Raw genomic sequence first — 17,874 nt, forward strand, 5'->3', positions numbered from 1 at the left:
AAGTACCACGCTGCACATTGGTCCTCAGATCCTTCTCGCCTCTCCTCGTCTGAGGAGGAGGACGACTTAGACTGCTGTTACAATTTATCTAGAAATTATTATTATAAATACTTCACAAAAAAAGGCTGTGGAAGTAGTTGCACACATGTTGCTTTTGACATACAATGTTTTCAATTTACCTATTTGACAAACATTGACATGCATGATTACATTGTGCATGTTCATTTATACAGCAATTATTATTCAAGTTGTCCTCACGAAGGATTTGAACTCACAACCTTCTGGTTCACGGTATTCCGATCTTCGTGTTACACGACCATGTCTGTGTCAGTTATCAATTAATCTGACTTCTCTCATCATTGATTTTGTTTACTTATTTTAGAGTTTTCTGTATAGTGGTCTGTTGTTGATTTGGCATATTATTCTGTTTTAATGTTACTCCTTAATCACTATGGAAAATAAGATAGTTTTGCTCGAGTGTAATTTTAAGAGTTTAGATTTACTTTGAAGTGCAAAGTATAGTAATAGAGGTTAAATCAGTCATTGACACAGACATGGTGGTGTAACAAAGATTGGAATGCTGTTAACCAAGAGATTGTGAATTCAAATCCTAGGTGAGGGCAATTACTGTATAAATGAACATGCACAAGGTAATCATGTATGTCAACGTGTGTCAAATATGTAAGTTGAAAACAGTGTATGTCAAAAACACAGTGTGTGTGTAACTAGTTCCACAGCCTTTGCTTGTGAAGATGCCCAAATAATAAAATAAAAAAATTATTTCAACTTTATTTAACCAGGTAAGCTAGTTGAGAACAAGTTCTCATTTACAACTGCGACCTGGCCAAGATAAAGCAAAGCAGTGCGACAGAAACAACAACACAGAGTTACACATGGAATTAACAAGCGTACAGTCAACACAATAGAAAAAAAGAAAGTCTATATACAGTGTGTGCAAGTGGTATGAGGAGGTAAGGCAATAAATAGGCCATAGTAGCGAAGTAATTACAATTTAGCAGATTAACACTGGTGTGATAGATGAGAAAATGATGATGTGCAAGTAGTGATACTGGTGTGCAAAAGAGCAGAAAAGTAAATAAAAACAATATGGGGATGAGGTAGGRAGATTGGGTGGGCTATTTACAGATGGACTATGTACAGCTGCAGCGATCGGTTAGCTGCTCAGATAGKTGATGTTTAAASTTAGTGAGGGAAATYTAAGTCTCCAGCTTCAGCGATTTTTGCAATTCGTTCAAGTCACTGGCAGCAGAGAACTGGAAGGAAAGGCGGCCAAAGGACATGCTGGCTTTGTGGATGACCAGTGAGATATACCTGCTGGAGCGCGTGCTACGGGTGGGTGTTGTTATCGTGACCAGTGYGCTGAGGTAAGGCGGAGCTTTACCTAGCATAGACTTATAGATGACCTGGAGCCAGTGGGTCTGGCGACGAATATGTAGCGAGGGCCAGCCGAAAGAGCATACCCGCAGTGGTGGGTGGTATAAGGGGCTTTGGTAACAAAACGGATGGCACTGTGGTAGACTGCATCCAGTTTGCTGAGTAGAGTATTGGAAGCTATTTTTTAGATGGCATCGCCGAAGTAGAGGATTGGTAGGTTAGTCAGTTTTACTAGGGTAAGTTTGGCGGCTTGAGTGAAGGAGGCTTTTGCGAAATAGAATGCCGATTCTAGATTTGATTTTGGATTGGAGATGTTTGATATGAGTCTGGAAGGAGACTTTGGAGATGTTTGATATGAGTCTGGAAGGAGACTACAGTCTAGCCAGACACCTAGGTATTTGTAGTTGTCCGCATATTCTAAGTCAGAACAGAGGGAAGGAGTGTTGTATGGCATTGAAGCTCGTTTGGAGGTTAGTTAACACAGTGTCCAAAGAACGGCCAGATGTATACAGAATGGTTGTCTGCGTAGAGGTGGATCAGGGAATCACCCGCAGCAAGAGCGACATCGTTGATATATACAGAGAAAAGAGTTGGCCCGAGAATTGGACTCTGTGGTACCCCCATAGAGACTGCCAGAGGTCCGGACAACAGGCCCTCCGATTTGACACACTGAACTCTATCAGAGAAGTAGTTGGTAAACCAGGCGAGGCAATCATTTGAGAAACCAAGGCTGTCGAGTCTGCCAATAAGAATGTGGTGATTGACAGAGTCGAAAGCCTTGGCCAGGTCGATGAATACGGCTGCACAGTAATGTCTCTTATCGATAGCGGTTATGATATCGTTTAGGACCTTGAGCGTGGCTGAGGTGCACCCATGACCAGCTCTGAATCCAGATTGCATAGCAAAGAAGGTACGGTGGGATTCAAAATGGTCGGTAATCTGTTTGTTAACTTGGCTTTCGAAGACGTTAGAAAGACAGGGTAGGATAGATATAGGTCTGTAGCAGTTTGGGTCTAGAGTGTCACCCCCTTTGAAGAGGGGGATGACCGCGGCAGCTTTCCAATCTTTGTGAATCTCAGACGATACGAAAGAGAGGTTGAACAGGCTAGTAATAGGGGTTGCAACAATTTCTGAAGATAATTTTAGAAAGTGAGGGTCCAGATTATCTAGCCCGGCTGATTTGTAGGGGTCCAGATTTTGCAGCTCTTTCAGAACATCAGCTATCTGGATTTGGGTGAAGGAGAAATTGTGGGGGCTTGGGCGGGTTGCTGTGGAGGGTGCCGGGCAGTTGACCGGGTTAGGAGTAGCCAGGTGGAAAGCATGGCCAGCCATAGAGAAATGCTTATTGAAATTCTCAATTATAGTGGATTTATCGGTAGTAACAGTGTTTCCTAGCCTCAGAGCAGTGGGCAGCTGGGAGGAGGTGCTCTTGTTCTCCATGGACTTTACAGTGTCCCAAAACTTTTTGGAGTTAGAGCTACAGGATGCAAATTTCTATTTGAAAAAGCTAGCCTTTGCTTTCCTGACTGACTGTGTGTATTGGTTCCTGACTTCCCTGAGAAGTTGCATATCGCAGGGACTATTCGATGCTATTGCAGTCCGCCACAGGAAGTTTTTGTGCTGGTCAAGGGCAGTCAAGTCTGGAGTGAACCAAGGGCTATATCTGTTCTTAGTTCTAAATTTTTTGAAAGGGGCATGCTTATTTAAGATGGTGAGGAAATTACTTTTAAAGAACGACCAGTCATCCTCGACTGACGGAATGAGGTCAATATCCTTCCAGGATACCCGGGCCAGGTCGATTAGAAAGGCCTGCTCGCAGAAGTGTTTTAGGGAGCGTTTGACAGTGATGAGGGGTGGTCGTTTGACCGCGGACCCATAGCAGATGCAGGCAATGAGGCAGTGATCTCCGAGATCCTGATTGAAAACAGCAAAGGTGTATTTGGAGGGCAAGTTGGTCAGGATAATATCTATGACGGTGCCCATGTTTACGGATTTAGGGTTGTACCTGGTGGTTTCCTTGATAATTTGTGCGAGTTTAAGGGCATCTACCTTAGATTGTAGGACTGCTGGGGTGTTAAGCATATCCCAGTTTAGGTCACCTAACAGAATGAACTCTGAAGATAGATGGGTGGCAATCAATTCACATATGGTGTCCAGGGCACAGCTGGGAGCTGAGAGGGGTCTATAACAGGCGGCAACAGTGAGAGACTTATTTCTGGAGAGATTAATTTTTTTAATTAGAAGCTCGAACTGTTTGGGCATAGACCTGGAAAGTATGACAGAACTTTGCAAGCTATCTCTGCAGTAGATTGCAACTCCTCCCCCTTTGGCAGTTCTATCTTGACGGAAATTGTTGTAGTTGGGTATGGAAATCTCAGAATTMTTGGTGGCCTTCCTAAGCCAGGATTCAGACACGGCAAGGACATCAGGGTTGGCGGAGTGTGCTAAAACAGTGAGTAAAACAAACTTAGGGAGGAGGCTTCTGATGTTAACATGCATGAAAACAAGGATTTTTCGATTACAGAAGTCAACAAATGAGAGTGCCTGGGGACACGCAGAGCCTGGGTTAACCTCCACATCACCCGAGGAACAGAGGAGGAGTAGGATGAGGGTATGGCTAAAGGCTATCAACACTGGTCATCTAGTGAGTTGGGGTCAGAGAATGAAAGGAGCAGATTTCTGGGGTTTGTAGAATAGATTCAGGGCATAATATGCAGACAGGGGTATGGTGAGGTGCGGGTACAGTGGAGGTAAGCCCAGGCACTGAGTGATGATAAGAGAGGTTGCCTCTCTGGACACGCTGGTTATACTGGGTGAGGTCACCGCATGTGTGGGAGGTGGGACAAAGCAGGTATCTGAGGCATGTAGAGTGGGACTAGGGGCACCGCAGTAAACTAAAACAATGATAACTATCCTAAACAACAGTATACAAGGCATATTGATATTTGAGAGAGACATAAAGCAAGGCAAGCAATCACAGGTGTTGATTGGGAGAGCTTGCTAAGACAACAACGGGTAAGACAACAACAGCTAATCWGCTAAGACAACAACAACAGGTAAAATGGCGATGAATGTGCAAAGAGGGTCGGTTAACTACACACAGGGCCTGAGTTTGGGGCTAGGGCCGACAGATAAACAAAAGTAAACTAAGTGAAGTCCCGTGATAAATGAACAGTCCAGCAGGCATCAGCTATGTAGCCAAGTGATCATAGGGTCCAGTGAACAGCAATAGATGGAACAGGAAAGCCGCGGGGTAGTCGTTGCTAKGCTAGCACGCGGGAGACACAGCGMTTAAAGTTAGCAGGCCGGGGTAAGTAGAAGCGTCTGCTCCGACGTCCGGCAATGGCTGGTTGAGGGCACAGCGGATGGAATTGCGTCTGCCTACCAGTCGTGGTGGTATGGCGGGGCGCCGTGTTGACGAAGGGACCGGGCCAGATGGCGAAAGAGGTATTGTAGTTGTAGTAATTTAGTTTGCTAGCTGGGAGATGCCCCTGGCTCAGGGCGACCTTCGGGGCTGGGTCACACGGTGGCAGCTAGCTAGCTGTGATGATCAGGAGTAATGGTCCAGGGTTTACGGCAGGGTTTACGGCAGGAATCCGGTGTTGTAGTGGAGAAAAACAGTCCACTAGCAGTAAAGGCCACTAGCAGTGGCTAACAATGACTAAATAGCTAGTAGCTAATTAGCTGGTTAGCTCCTGATGGCTAGCTTCTGATGGAGGTTTTGGCTATAAGGTCTAGAAATAATAGCGGATCCTTGTCACATTGAGTGAGGCGGGTTACCAGAAGTGACATTTAATTTAATAATGAAAAAGAGATTGAAAAATAAATTGAAATATATTAAAAAAAGATAAAAATACAAAAAGTAAACGAGAGGACAACAAACCACGTCTGCACTGCTACGCCATCTTAGGGAGAAAGAAAATTATAATTCTAGTTGAATGAACATATGAGACAAGTTGAGCAAACACATAATATAAGTTGACTGACGCTTTTTCAAGTTAATGCTAAGTTTGGGTCAACTAAACATTTTAATTTCAGGTAGCACTTTAATTGAACAGTTGAGAAACTAAAAAAGGCTGTGTAACCAATTACTTAATAATAATTAGTTGAAACTACATTTTTTTACTGTGTGTGTGTGTGTGTGTGTGTTATTAGATGAAGTGACATCCAGTATCTCTGTCCCAGTAATGGGTGATCAGAGACAGAGAGGCATGCCTGTTCCCCCCTGGGTCCCATAACCCTATTGTTTCATGTCTTCTCTCCTCCCTTTTCTCTTGTCACACACACCACACACACACTCCTTCATCTCCTCCCTCTCTTCTGTGTGTAAGACCAGGTCGTCAACCCGTGTCTCCCCAAGGTCACAACCCCAGCCCCCTTTCCATATAATCGGGTCATTTAGCATCATAGCATCGACTTATTGCTTTGTCTAAGGGTCAAAAGTGAATTGAGCGAATGGACTTGTCACTCGTGATTTGTGTCCATGTTATTGCATCTCATCGTGCAACAGCTAGCCTACAGAAGCCTTTGCCCATTGACTAAACAGAGCAAATAATGTCACCTGACTGCTAGCAACCACCAAAAGTCAAGTACACTATAAATCATGCCGTTCGTGGTCACTATTATTGAATTCCAGTGGTGTAAACTGGGAAACCCACATATCTATCCATATCTATCCTCTGTGTTACAGTAGTTTCATGGCTGTGCTGAAATGGTGTTGAATGTATCCCAAGTGGCACGCTATTTCCTATATAGTGCACTACTTTTGACCCTATGGGCCCTGGTCAAAAGCAGTGCAATATAAAGAGAATAGGGTGCCATTTGAGATGCACACGTTGTCTGTCTTCTTCTCAAGGCTGTTGCTGTAAAATGAGCCAAAGTGGGGCATTGGGATTAAATGGCTTTATGCCGTCCCCTATGAGTACAGTATTAATTCAGGGAGCAAAGTAGCACAGCAGCAGAATGGACTCAAGTTACTCCTTCAATCTCAAGTGTCAGGTCATCACACGTGTTTAGTATGTCAGTGACTGAAGGAAGTGAGAGGTCTTGTACTGTATGCCTGAAGTGAGCATGTCCCAAATGGCATCCTATGTAGTGCACTACTTTTGTCTAGKCCCCTGTTGGCCCTGGTCAAAAGTAGTGCACTACATAGGGGATAGGGGGCCATTTGGGATGTGTTTATGTGACTTCCGTTACAGCATTGTGACTCTGTAATTAACTGTTAATTTGTGTTCTTTATTTTCTATTTCAGGAGGCGGCCACTTTTGCCAAAGAGCAAGGTTTCGAGGAGGTGAGTTACCGCCGAATGCACACCACTAAACAGATCCTAAAGGTTTATTTTAGCTGATAATTTAGTTCTTTTTTGGACAGTGATTGATGTGCTATTATACTCTCCAGGCCTTGCAGCAGTTGCTATGGAAACCTGGTAGTCGTCATGGTTTCTTTGTTCAGCCATCTCTCTCTTTCTCTCTCTCTGTCTCTCTGTGTGTGTGTCTCTCTGTGTCTGTGTGTTATGACGCACTCCGCTAGGTCTGCACCCAACATCGCCTACAGATGTTATGTATTGAATTTTGAAAAGCCTCTTGGGAAGCTGAGAAGTTGGGCATGGTTTCAAGCCTTCTCTCTCGCTCTCTCTCTCTCTCTCTCTCTCTCTCGCTCTCTCGCGCTCTGCCTCTCTCTCTCTCTCTGCCTCTCTCTTTCTTGCACGCACACTGCCTCTCTTTTTCTCTCGCTCTGCTCCTCTACCTCCCTGTTCTCCCGCTCTATCTCTTTCTGAATCTCTCTCTCTGCCGCTCTCTCTCTCCATCTCTCATTTCAATTAAATTTGATAAATGCTTTATTGGCATGAATGGCTGTTTGCCACTGTTGCCAAAGCAATGTATATGAAGTATTACATAAATGAACAATATGCTTGAGGAACAACAGTATATGACAACAAAAACAAGAATACATTGAGAATAATACACACAAAGAGAAAACATCTAATTGGGGGATTTAATTTATACAGGGTCTTTCTAAATGCAAAATATGCTCTCTCTGTATCTCTGCCTCTTTCTCTGGCTGCCTCTCTCTCCCTCTCTCTTTGGGGGCTGACAGGTTGCCTGGTTAAAAAGCTTCTCTCATTAGTATCATTACTCCCAGGGATGATATGTCTCCCCTCTCCCTGCTACAGTATAATATAGAACTAACACAAAATTGTACAGCGCGCACAGTATCCTTTTAATAACCAAATTACTGCCACCTGTGGTTTTAGATTATGTAAATTAAAATTACATAAAATATGTTTTAAGTGGGGCTGCGCATTAAATGACGAATACATGTTTAGCTTTGCCTGCCTCTTTGCTGCCTTTTCAGAAAATCCTATATCCAGCTTTGCTTTTTAAATATCAATTAAAAAAGACAAACATGTGAAATCTGCTTTAGATGTTTTTAAGTGTTTTTTCTCTTTTAAAGGTAGAGCTCTCCCTTGAATATAGTTCTTCTATGTATGAATAATTTTCATCCAGAATCACTTACGGTGTGATCAACGTGACTGGAATGGGAATGGATTCCTGATGGCCCTGACAGCTTCCACAGAGGAGGGAGGGAGGGAGGGAGGGAAAAAGCTCACATCACAGAAAGTAAATATAAAGGGCAAAGCGTCAACTCTTCCAGTACTAACCAATTCTCTGACATTTTCTGTGTCAACTTGATTTGCCAGAACATTGCAAAATTGCATCTGATGAATATGATTTTTCAGAGAACAACACTAGTATGGTACTTACAGTATTTCTAGATGGTTTCACGGTTAAATTCGTTTTTTCTGCTTAGATTTATCTTGTTGTTATGTCACGTTTGTAAAAATGTGGTTTGTGCAGCTAGGTGCTCCAAAAATATGTTAATTCACAAGATTGGCAAAGGGAAGGAAAAGGAGGATGTGCATTGACATTTCTGCTTCCTGCTTTTTGTTTTTATAATAACCATACTAAATAATCTGCTCGTCTGAAATATACATTGTAGCCATGCCAATTACTATTTAATATTTATTCATTAAAAGACTAGGTTATGTTTCTCTCTCTTCAAAAAGCCATCAGCACACCTGAAAACACACTTAGCAGTCGTTCTGATTGTCATCTGTTTCCTTRAAATGGCCAGAGATGAGATGAGGTATCTGTAGACCAGCAATAATGAAATCTTTCCTGGGCACTCGTTGCATCCCAAATAGCACCCTATTTGCTATAAAGTGCACTACTGGTCAAAAGTAGTGCACTACATAGGGATTAGGGTGCTCTTTAGGATGCAACCCTGCCTCACAAACAACCTCTCTGTATTGAGGAAGATACATTTTTCAGCGGCTTTGATACAGACGCAGGAATGTAACATCCTGATAAAGCTGTCATATTATGTGGTTTTAAAAAAACTACTTCAGAGAAATGTGCCTCAGATCATCATAACCCACTAAAGTGCAGATGCTGTTGATTTGGATCCGATCAATTACTGCACAATTAATCATTCACACGTTTGCATTTGTCAGCAGTACAATYATCCAAATTGACGATGCAAAATGTCTCCTTAACATTTTCTAAATGCACTCATGTTGAATTGAATATGATCTGTTTTCCATATTGTGTTGTTGCCATAGGAAGTTGTTGCCAGGTAAGTCGGCTACACAAACAGGTGTAGTAACATATTGTGTTCATTGTGTGTGTGTTTTGCATTCCTCAACTACCATAATAGTTACCCTACCACCCCCAACCCCTATAATAGACCCCTAAACCCCTGTTTTCCTAAACAGACTTAAACTCTTTTTGTAAACCTCTCATAAACCTTAAAGGGTTACACACCCGGGCCGTGTGTTACTCCCGTGGAGATTTTTGCATTTGGTGTCTGGAGTCATTGGAGTGGCTGGCTTGTGGTTCGGTTGAGTTAGTCACAGTGACAAATTGCTTCTTTGCTGTTGCCTGTTAACAGCCTCTGTATTAACCTCTCCATTAGCACTTACTTGGAGTGTTACTCCCATTTTTCCTCTGCCCAATGTCTCGGCGAACCTCTTTAGACTGATTAACGGAGCTTCGGGAAGCATTTAGAGGTGCTAAAGCTCATCGGCTGGAGTGAGGAAGGGAGGCAGTATAGCTGGCTGGTGGTATTGGATAAGAGCCGTATCACTCTGATTACTTCCTGCTTGGCTTTATTTGGTTGCTCTAAACGTTCCTCATTGTAGGAAAACACTATACTGCTAGAATTGCCTGAGAAGAGACTTATTGTTGTATAAATTCTACTAATAATATGATAATAAAATACTTAACAATTATAATGTAATGTTATATGGTCATTTAGTAGACGTTTTGAATCCAAGGTGACTTACAGAACTGTCAACATTGAGAGTAGATGTGGCCATGTGAGAATCGAACCCACAATCCACCATTCTCTAAAGCCCAACCCACTGAGCCACTGGAACCCAATGATAAAACAGCAGCGTCGTTCATGGTCCACCCTACTGTGAGCTACTGATAGAGACATTCCACCTGCTCATAGTACATCATGATAAGTTAATAGTAAAGCAGCCATGACAGGGGTGGGTTTTTATCACTGTGATGATCAAAGYGAGGCTCACTGGAGAGTTGTGTTAGTCTCCAGGCCCCAAGATATCCAGTCTGTGCACATGCTGTCAAGAGATGTTCTGCATCCCAAATGGCATCCTATTCCCCATAGGGCTCTGGTCAAAAGTAGTGTACTATGTAGGGAATAGAGTGTCATTTGGATGCAGACAGGGCCTGCTTCAGGAGGAGAATAATATATGACTACATGTATAACACCACCTAGCCATGTCCCCTTTATTCATTCACGTAGCTTTGTCTAACAGCAAATCTTCAGCCACACTATAGGCTATCCTATATCCTAGTTTCATCGTCCCATATAGAATTGTTGATTACTGCATCTGATAATGGATGCAGTTCAGCCCTATATACTTAGTTTTTTTCACATTTCTACATGACAAAACAATGAGCGTTTTTAACCCAGTAATATTGATCTCTTTATCTCTTTTAATTATCACTTGATCCCGTGTAATCATCATCATGTTCCAAGATGGCGTAGCAGTCGGACGTGTGTTTTGTCTTGTCCCGTGTAAATAATCGTTTTCCTCGTTTTTTCCGTTTATATTTTAATCTCACTTTCCATCTACGGACTGAATATACTCTCCTGCAACCCCCAACACCCAATGTGGTACGGATCTGCTATTTTTATACTTTAGAACCGGAACCCCCATCAGAAGCTAGCCAGCTAACTAACTACTAGCTAGTTATCAGTTAGTCACTGCTAGTGGTCTTTACCGTTAACTCGGACACCAGCCAGCTCAGCTTGGTCAATACATCCAGTCTGCACAGCGCGATATCAACCCAGAGAATATCGGACTGCTTTTTTTCTACCAAATCTCCAGATTACTACCGCAAGCTCTGGACCTTTACACCGGATCAGATAGCTAGCTGCAATCTGAGTGGCTACTCCTGGCTAACGTCTCTGTCCCGAAGCAAGCAACAGTTAGCCTTGAGCTAGCCTCGAGCTAGGCCAATCTCCCGGCTAGCCGAAGAGGTCCTCCGGCTAATTCTTGTGCTACAATACATATTTTGCCAATTGGCCTGGACCTTTTTTTGCCGACACAGAGCCTGCCAATCCATCACAACTGGTCTAAATCAGCTACAAGCTAATTTAGCCATTTTTTGCCGCTGCTAGCAGCTTTTACCTTCTGCACAGACACCAGCCCTGTTATTAGCCTGGATATTACTCACCAATTTACCAGCATCGGACTGTCTCTCGACAACAACGCCGGATTCCTGCCGTAATCCCTGAGCCCATACTTCTGATCCTCACAGCTAGCTTGCATAGCGCAGCTAGCGCCACTGACGAAGCTAGCACCAGTTAGCAAACACAATTCTACAATTCACAACCTCTCTTTCGCCATCGCCATCCGGCTTGGATTCTCTGTCGACACGACCACGTCTGGTCTGCAGACGTATACCCCACCCGCTGTGCCCTCAACCGGCCTCCGTCTGAGCAGACCCCCTCCGTCTGAGCAGACCACCCCCGGGCTACTAACTTTAAACGCCGCGTGCTAGCTAGTGGAGGCTCCCTGCTCCATCTACGGCTGCCCCTGACACTATGATCACTTGGCTACATAGCTGATGCCTGCTTGACTGTCCATTAATTCACGGTACTCCATTCTGTTTATTGTGTTTTTATCTGTCGGCTCTGTGCTTTAACTCAGGATCTGTGTGTAGTTAATCCGACCCTCTCTGCCTAGTCGTCGCCATTTTTACCTGTTGCTGTGTTAGACTAGCACCCTGTTATTGCTGCTGTTATCTTACCTGTTGTTTTAGCTAGCTCTCCCAATCAAGACCTGCAATCACTTTATGCTCTTGTATGTCTCTCTCAAATATCAATATGCCTTGCATACTGTTGTTCAGGCTAGTTATAATTTCATTGTTTTGGTTTGCAATGGACCCCGTAGTTCCACTCTCCGTACCTCTGATACCTCCTTTGTCCCACCCCCCACACATGCGGTGACCTCACCCATTGAGACCAGCATGTCCAGAGATACAACCTCTCTTATCATCACCAGTGCCTGGGCTTGCCTCCGCTGTACCCGTGCCCACCATACCCCTGTCTGCACATTATGCCCAGAATCTATTCTACCACGCCATAAATCTGCTCCTTTTATTCTTTGTCCCAACGCTCTAGGCGACCAGTTTTGATAGCCTTTAGCCGCACCCTCATCCTACTACTCCTCTGTTCCTCGGTGATGTGGAGGTAAACCCAGGCCCTGCATGTCCCCAGTCACCTCATTTGTTTGACTTCTGTGATCGAAAAAGCCTTGGCCTCATGCATGTCAACATCAGAAGCCTCCTCCCTAAGTTTGCCTTACTCACCGCTTTAGCACACTCTGCCAACCCTGATGTCCTTGCCGTGTCCGAATCCTGGCTTAGGAAGGCCACCAAAAATTCTGGGATTTCCATACCCAACTATAACACTTTCCGTCAAGATAGAACTGCGCAAAGGGGGAGGAGTTGCAATCTACTGCAGAGATAGCTTGCAAAGTTCTGTCATACTTTCCAGGTCTATGCCCAAACAGTTCGAACTTCTAATTTTAAAAATTAATCTCTCCAGAAATAAGTCTCTCACTGTTGCCGCCTGCTACCGACGCCTCAGCTCCCAGCTGTGCCCTGGACACCATCTGTGAATTGATCGCTCCCCATCTAGCTTCAGAGTTTGTTCTGTTAGGTGACCTAAACTGGGATATGCTTAACACCCCGCGCAGTCCTACAATCCAAGCTTGATGCCCTCAATCTCACACAAATCATAAGGAACCCACAGGTACAACCCTAAATCCGTAAACATGGGCACCCTAATAGACATTATCCTGAACCAACCTGCCCTCCAAATACACCTCTGCTGTCTTCAATCAGATCTCAGCGATCACTGCCTCATTGCCTGTATCCGCCCGGGTCCGCGGTCAAACGACCACCCCTCATCACTGTCAAAGGCTCCCTAAACACTTCTGCGAGCAGGCTTTCTAATCGACCTGGCCCGGGTACCCTGGAAGGATATTGACTCTCATCCCGTCAGTTGAGGATGCCTGGTCATTTTTATAAAGTTACTTCCTCACATATTAGACAAGCATGCTCCGTTCAAAAAATGCAGAACCAAGAACAGATATAGCTTGGTTCACTCCAGACTGACTGCCTCGACCAGACAAAAACATCCTGTGGCGAACTGCAATAGCATCGAAGACGCCCGCGATATGCAACTGTTAGGGAATAGAACCATAACAAGCAGAGTCAGGAAGGAAAGGCCGCTTTTTCAAGCAGAAATTGCATCCTGTAGTCTCTAATCCAAAAGTTCTGGGATACTGTAAAGTCCATGGAAAACAAGAGCACCTCCTCCAGCTGCCACTGCACTGAGGCTAGGTAACACGGTCACCACTGATAAGTCCGTGATAATCGAAACTTCACAAACATTTCTCAATGGCTGGCCATGCCTTCCTCCTGGGCGACTCAACCTTGGCGAACAGCTCCCGCCCCCGCCCCCCCAAGCTCCCACTCTCTTTCACATCATCACACGATAGCAGATGTTCTGAAAGCCTGGAAAACCTGGACCCATACAAATCAGCTGGGCTTGACAATCTGGACCCCCTATTTCTGAAACTGTCCGCGCCATTGTCGCCCCCTATTACCAGCCTGTTCAACCTCTCCTTCGTATCATCTGAGATCCCCAAGGATTGGAAAGCTGCCGCGGTCATCCCCCTCTTCAAAGGGGAGACACCCTGGACCAAACTGTTACAGACCTATATCCATCCTGCCCTGCTATCTAGGTCTTCGAAAGCCCAAGTCAACAAACAGATCACTGACCATCTCGAATCCACCGTGACCTCTCCGCTGTGCAATCCGGTTTCCGGCCGGTCCGGGTGCACCTCTAGCCACGCTCAAGGTACTAAACGATATCATAACGCCATCGATAAAGACATTACTGTGCAGCCGTCTTCATCGACCTGGCCAAGGCTTTCGAGCTCTGTCAATCACCATATTCTTATCGGCAAGACTCAGTAGCCTCGGTTTTTCTAATGACTGCCTTGCTGGTTACCAACTACTTTGCAGACAGAGTTCAGTGTGTCAATCGAGGGCATGTTGTCCGGTCCTGCTGGCAGTCTCTATGGGGGTACACAGGGTTCAATTCTCGGGGCCGACTCTTTTCTCTGTATACATCAATGATGTTGCTCTTGCTGCGGGCGATTCCCTGATCCACCTCTACGCAGACGACACCATTCTATATCTTCCGGCCCTTCCTTGGACACTGTGCTATCTAACCTCCAAACGAGCTTCAATGCCATACAACACTCCTTCCGTGGCCTCCAACTGCTCTTAAACGCTAGTAAACCAAATGCATGCTTTTCAACCGTTCGCTCGCCTGCACCCGCACGCGCCGACTAGCATCACCACCCTGGACGGTTCTGACCTAGATAGTGGACATCTATAAGTACTCTAGGTGTCTGGCTAGACTGCAAACTCTCCTTCCAGACTCATATCAAACATCTCCAATCCAAAATCAAATCAAGAATCGCTTTCTATTCCGCACAAAGCCCTCTTCACTCCACCCGCAACTTACCTAGTAAAACTGACTATCCTACGATCTCGACTTCGGCGATGTCATCTACAAAATAGTTCCAATACTCTACTCTGCAAACTGGATGCAGTTTATCACAGTGCATTCGTTTTTGTTACTAAAGCACTTATACGACCCACCACTGCGACCTGTATGCCCTAGTCGGCTGGCCTCGCTAGCATGTCGTCGTCAGACCCACTGGCTCAGGTCATCTACAAGGCTTGCTAGGTAAAGTGCCTCCTTATCTCAGTTCACTGGTCACGATGGCTACACCACCCGCAGCACGCGCTCCAGCAGGTGTATCTCACTGATCATCCCTAAAGCAAAAACCTCATTTGGACGCCTTTCTTCCAGTTCTCTGCTGCCTGCGACTAGAACGAATTGCAAAAATCTCTGAAGTTGGGACTTTTATCTCCCTCAACACTTTAAAATCTGCTATCGAGCAGCTAACCGATCGTGCAGCTGTACATAGTCCATCTGTAAACTACCCACCCAATTTACCTACCTCACCCCCATACTGCTTTTATTTATTTACTTTTCTGCTCTTTTGCACACCAGTATCTCTCTTCTTGCACATGATCATCTGATGATTTATCACTCCGTGTTAATCTGCTAAATTGTAATTATTCGATTTTTGCCTACCTCATGCCGTTTCACACATTGTATATAGTTCTCTTTTTTCTACCATGTTATTGACTTGTTTATTGTTACTCATGTGTAACTCTGTGTTGTCTGTTCACACTGCTATGCTTTATCTTGGCCAGGTCGCAGTTGCAAATGAGAACTTGTTCTCAACTAGCCTACCTGGTTAAATAAAGGTGAAATAAAATAGTTTTTTTTTAAATCCCCTCAGCCCAGCCGAGATAGGAAACACTGACCTCTCTCAATCACTTTTGTGAACCCTCATTGACTGAAATGGCTCCTTAGCAGGCAATAAATCAAATAAAATTTGTCACATGCCTCGTAAACAACAGGAAACAAAACATAATCACTACAAGATGGTGCCGATAGAGATGGCAGCTTTGCTTCTATTCCTTAGGAAACTGTGCAGTATTTTGTTTTTATGTATTATTTATTACATTGTTAGCCCAGAAAACATTGTGTTATTACATACAACCGGAAAGAACTATTGAACATCAGAGAGACGTCAACTTACCAGCACAACCAGCACTACGACCAGGAATACGACTTCCCAAAGCGGATCCTTTTTCTGCACCTCCCAGGGCATTTGAACTGATTCCAGAGACCAAAACAACACCGCCAGAGGAGAGGGTGCTGGAGCGGTCTTCTAGTGAGGCTTCGAATGCGCGCGCACCACCCACCACTCCCGAGTATATTACTCGCTAATGTCCAGTCCCTAGTTAACAAAGTCGACGAAATCTGGGCAAGAGTTGCTTTCCAAAGAGATATCCGGGATTGTAACATACAATGTTTCACCSAAACATGGCTAGCTGGGGACATGCTGTCGGAGTCTATACAGCCAAGAGGATTTTCTGTGCATCACGCCGACTGGAATAAACATCTCTCCGGTAAGAAGAAGAGGGGGGAGTATGTTTCATGATTAACGACTCATGGTGTAATTGTATCAACATACAGGGAACTCAAGTCCTTTTGTTCAGCTGACCTAGAATTTCTCACAAATACCGACCGTTTATCTCCCAAGAGAACTCTCCTCGGTTATCGTCACAGCCGTGCATATCCCCCTAAAAGCGGATACCAAGACGGCCATCAAGGAACTTCACTGTACTTTCAAACTGGAAACCATATATCCTGAGGCATTTATTGTAGCTGGCGATTTTAACAAAGCTAATTTGAGTACAAGGCTACCTAAATTCTATCAGAATATCGATTGCTGTACACGAGCGAGTAACACGCTCCACCATTTATACTCTAACTTCCGCAGTGCATACAAGGCCCTCCCCGCCCTCCTTTTGGCAAATCTGACCATGACTCCATCTTGTTGCTCCCCTRCTATAGGCAGAGACTAAAACAAGAAGCGCCCGTGCTTAGGTCTATCCACTGCTGGTCTGACCAATAGGATTCCACACTTCAAGATTGCTTCGATCACATAGACGGGGATATGTTCCTGGTAGCCTCAGATAATAACATTGATGTATACGCTGACTCGGTGAGCCAGTTTATAAGGAGTGTATAGGAGATGTTGTACCCACTGTAACTATTCAAACCTTCCCTAACCAGAAACTGTGGATGGATGGCAGCATTTGCACAAAGCAGAAAGCAAGTACCACTGCATTTAATCTTGGCAAGGCGACTGGAAATATGACCAAATACAAACAGTGTAGTTATTCCCTGCGTAAGGCAATCAAACAAGCAAAGTGTCAGTATAGAGACAAAGTGGAGTCGCAATTCAACAGCTCAAACACGAGACGCGCAGTTGAAGTCGGAAGTTTACATACACTTAGATTGGAGTCATTAAAACAGTTTTTTCAACCACTCCACAAATTTCTTGTTAACAAACTATCGTTTTGGCAAGTCGGTTAGGACATCTACTTTGTGCATGACACAAGTCATTTTTCCGACAATTGTTTACAGACAGATTATTTCACTTATAATTCAATGTATCACAATTCCAGTGGGTCAGAAGTCTACATACACTAAGTTGACTGTGCCTTTAAACAGCTAGAAAAATTCCAGAAAAGGATGTCATGTCTTTAGAAGCTTCTGATAGGCTAATTGACATCATTTGAGTCAAATGGATGTGTACCTGTGGATGATTTCAAGGCCTACCTTCAAACTCAGTGCCTCTGTTGACATCATGGGAAAATCAAAGAAATCAGCCAAGACCTCAGAAAAAAGTGTAGACCTCCACAAGTCTGGTTCATCCTTGGAGCAATTTACAAACGCTGAATGGTAACGTTCATCTGTACAAACAATGGTAAAACACCATGGGACACACGCAGACGTCATCCGCTCAGGAAGCGAGACGCGTTCTGTTCCTAGAGATGAACGTACTTTTGGTGCGAAAAGTGCAAATCAATCCCAGAACAACAGCAAAGGACTTGTGAAGATGATGGAGGAAACAGGCACAAAAGTATCTATCCACAGTAAAACGAGTCCTATATCGACATATAACCTGAAAGGCAGCTCAGCAAGGAAGAAGCCACTGCTCCAAAACCGCCATAAAAAAGCCAGACTTCACGGTTTGCAACTGCACATGGGGACAAAGATCATACTTTTTGGAGAAATGTCCTCTGGTCTGATGAATCAAAAATATATTATGACCATCGTTATGTTTGGAGGAAAAAGGGGGAGGTTTGCAAGTCGAAGAACACCATCCCAACCGTGAAGCACGGGGGTGGCAGCATCATGTTGTGGGGGTGCTTT

The 17,874-nt window shown here is 44.4% G+C and overlaps 1 protein-coding gene across 3 annotated transcripts in view; it reads left to right on the plus strand.

The window, feature by feature from the left end:
* adkb (adenosine kinase b) overlaps positions 1 to 17,874 on the plus strand; it is a 272,625-nt gene that overhangs the window by 224,516 nt on the left and 30,235 nt on the right. For all 3 annotated transcript variants that reach the window (XM_024007874.2, XM_024007873.2, XM_024007875.2), the window contains one exon: positions 6,647 to 6,685. In XM_024007874.2, coding sequence (XP_023863642.1) covers positions 6,647 to 6,685 — 39 coding nt within the window. The remainder of the gene's footprint in view (positions 1 to 6,646; positions 6,686 to 17,874) is intronic.

This window comes from Salvelinus sp. IW2-2015, linkage group LG18, assembly GCF_002910315.2.
Source record: "Salvelinus sp. IW2-2015 linkage group LG18, ASM291031v2, whole genome shotgun sequence".
In the NCBI taxonomy this organism is placed as follows: Eukaryota; Metazoa; Chordata; class Actinopteri; order Salmoniformes; family Salmonidae; genus Salvelinus; species Salvelinus sp. IW2-2015.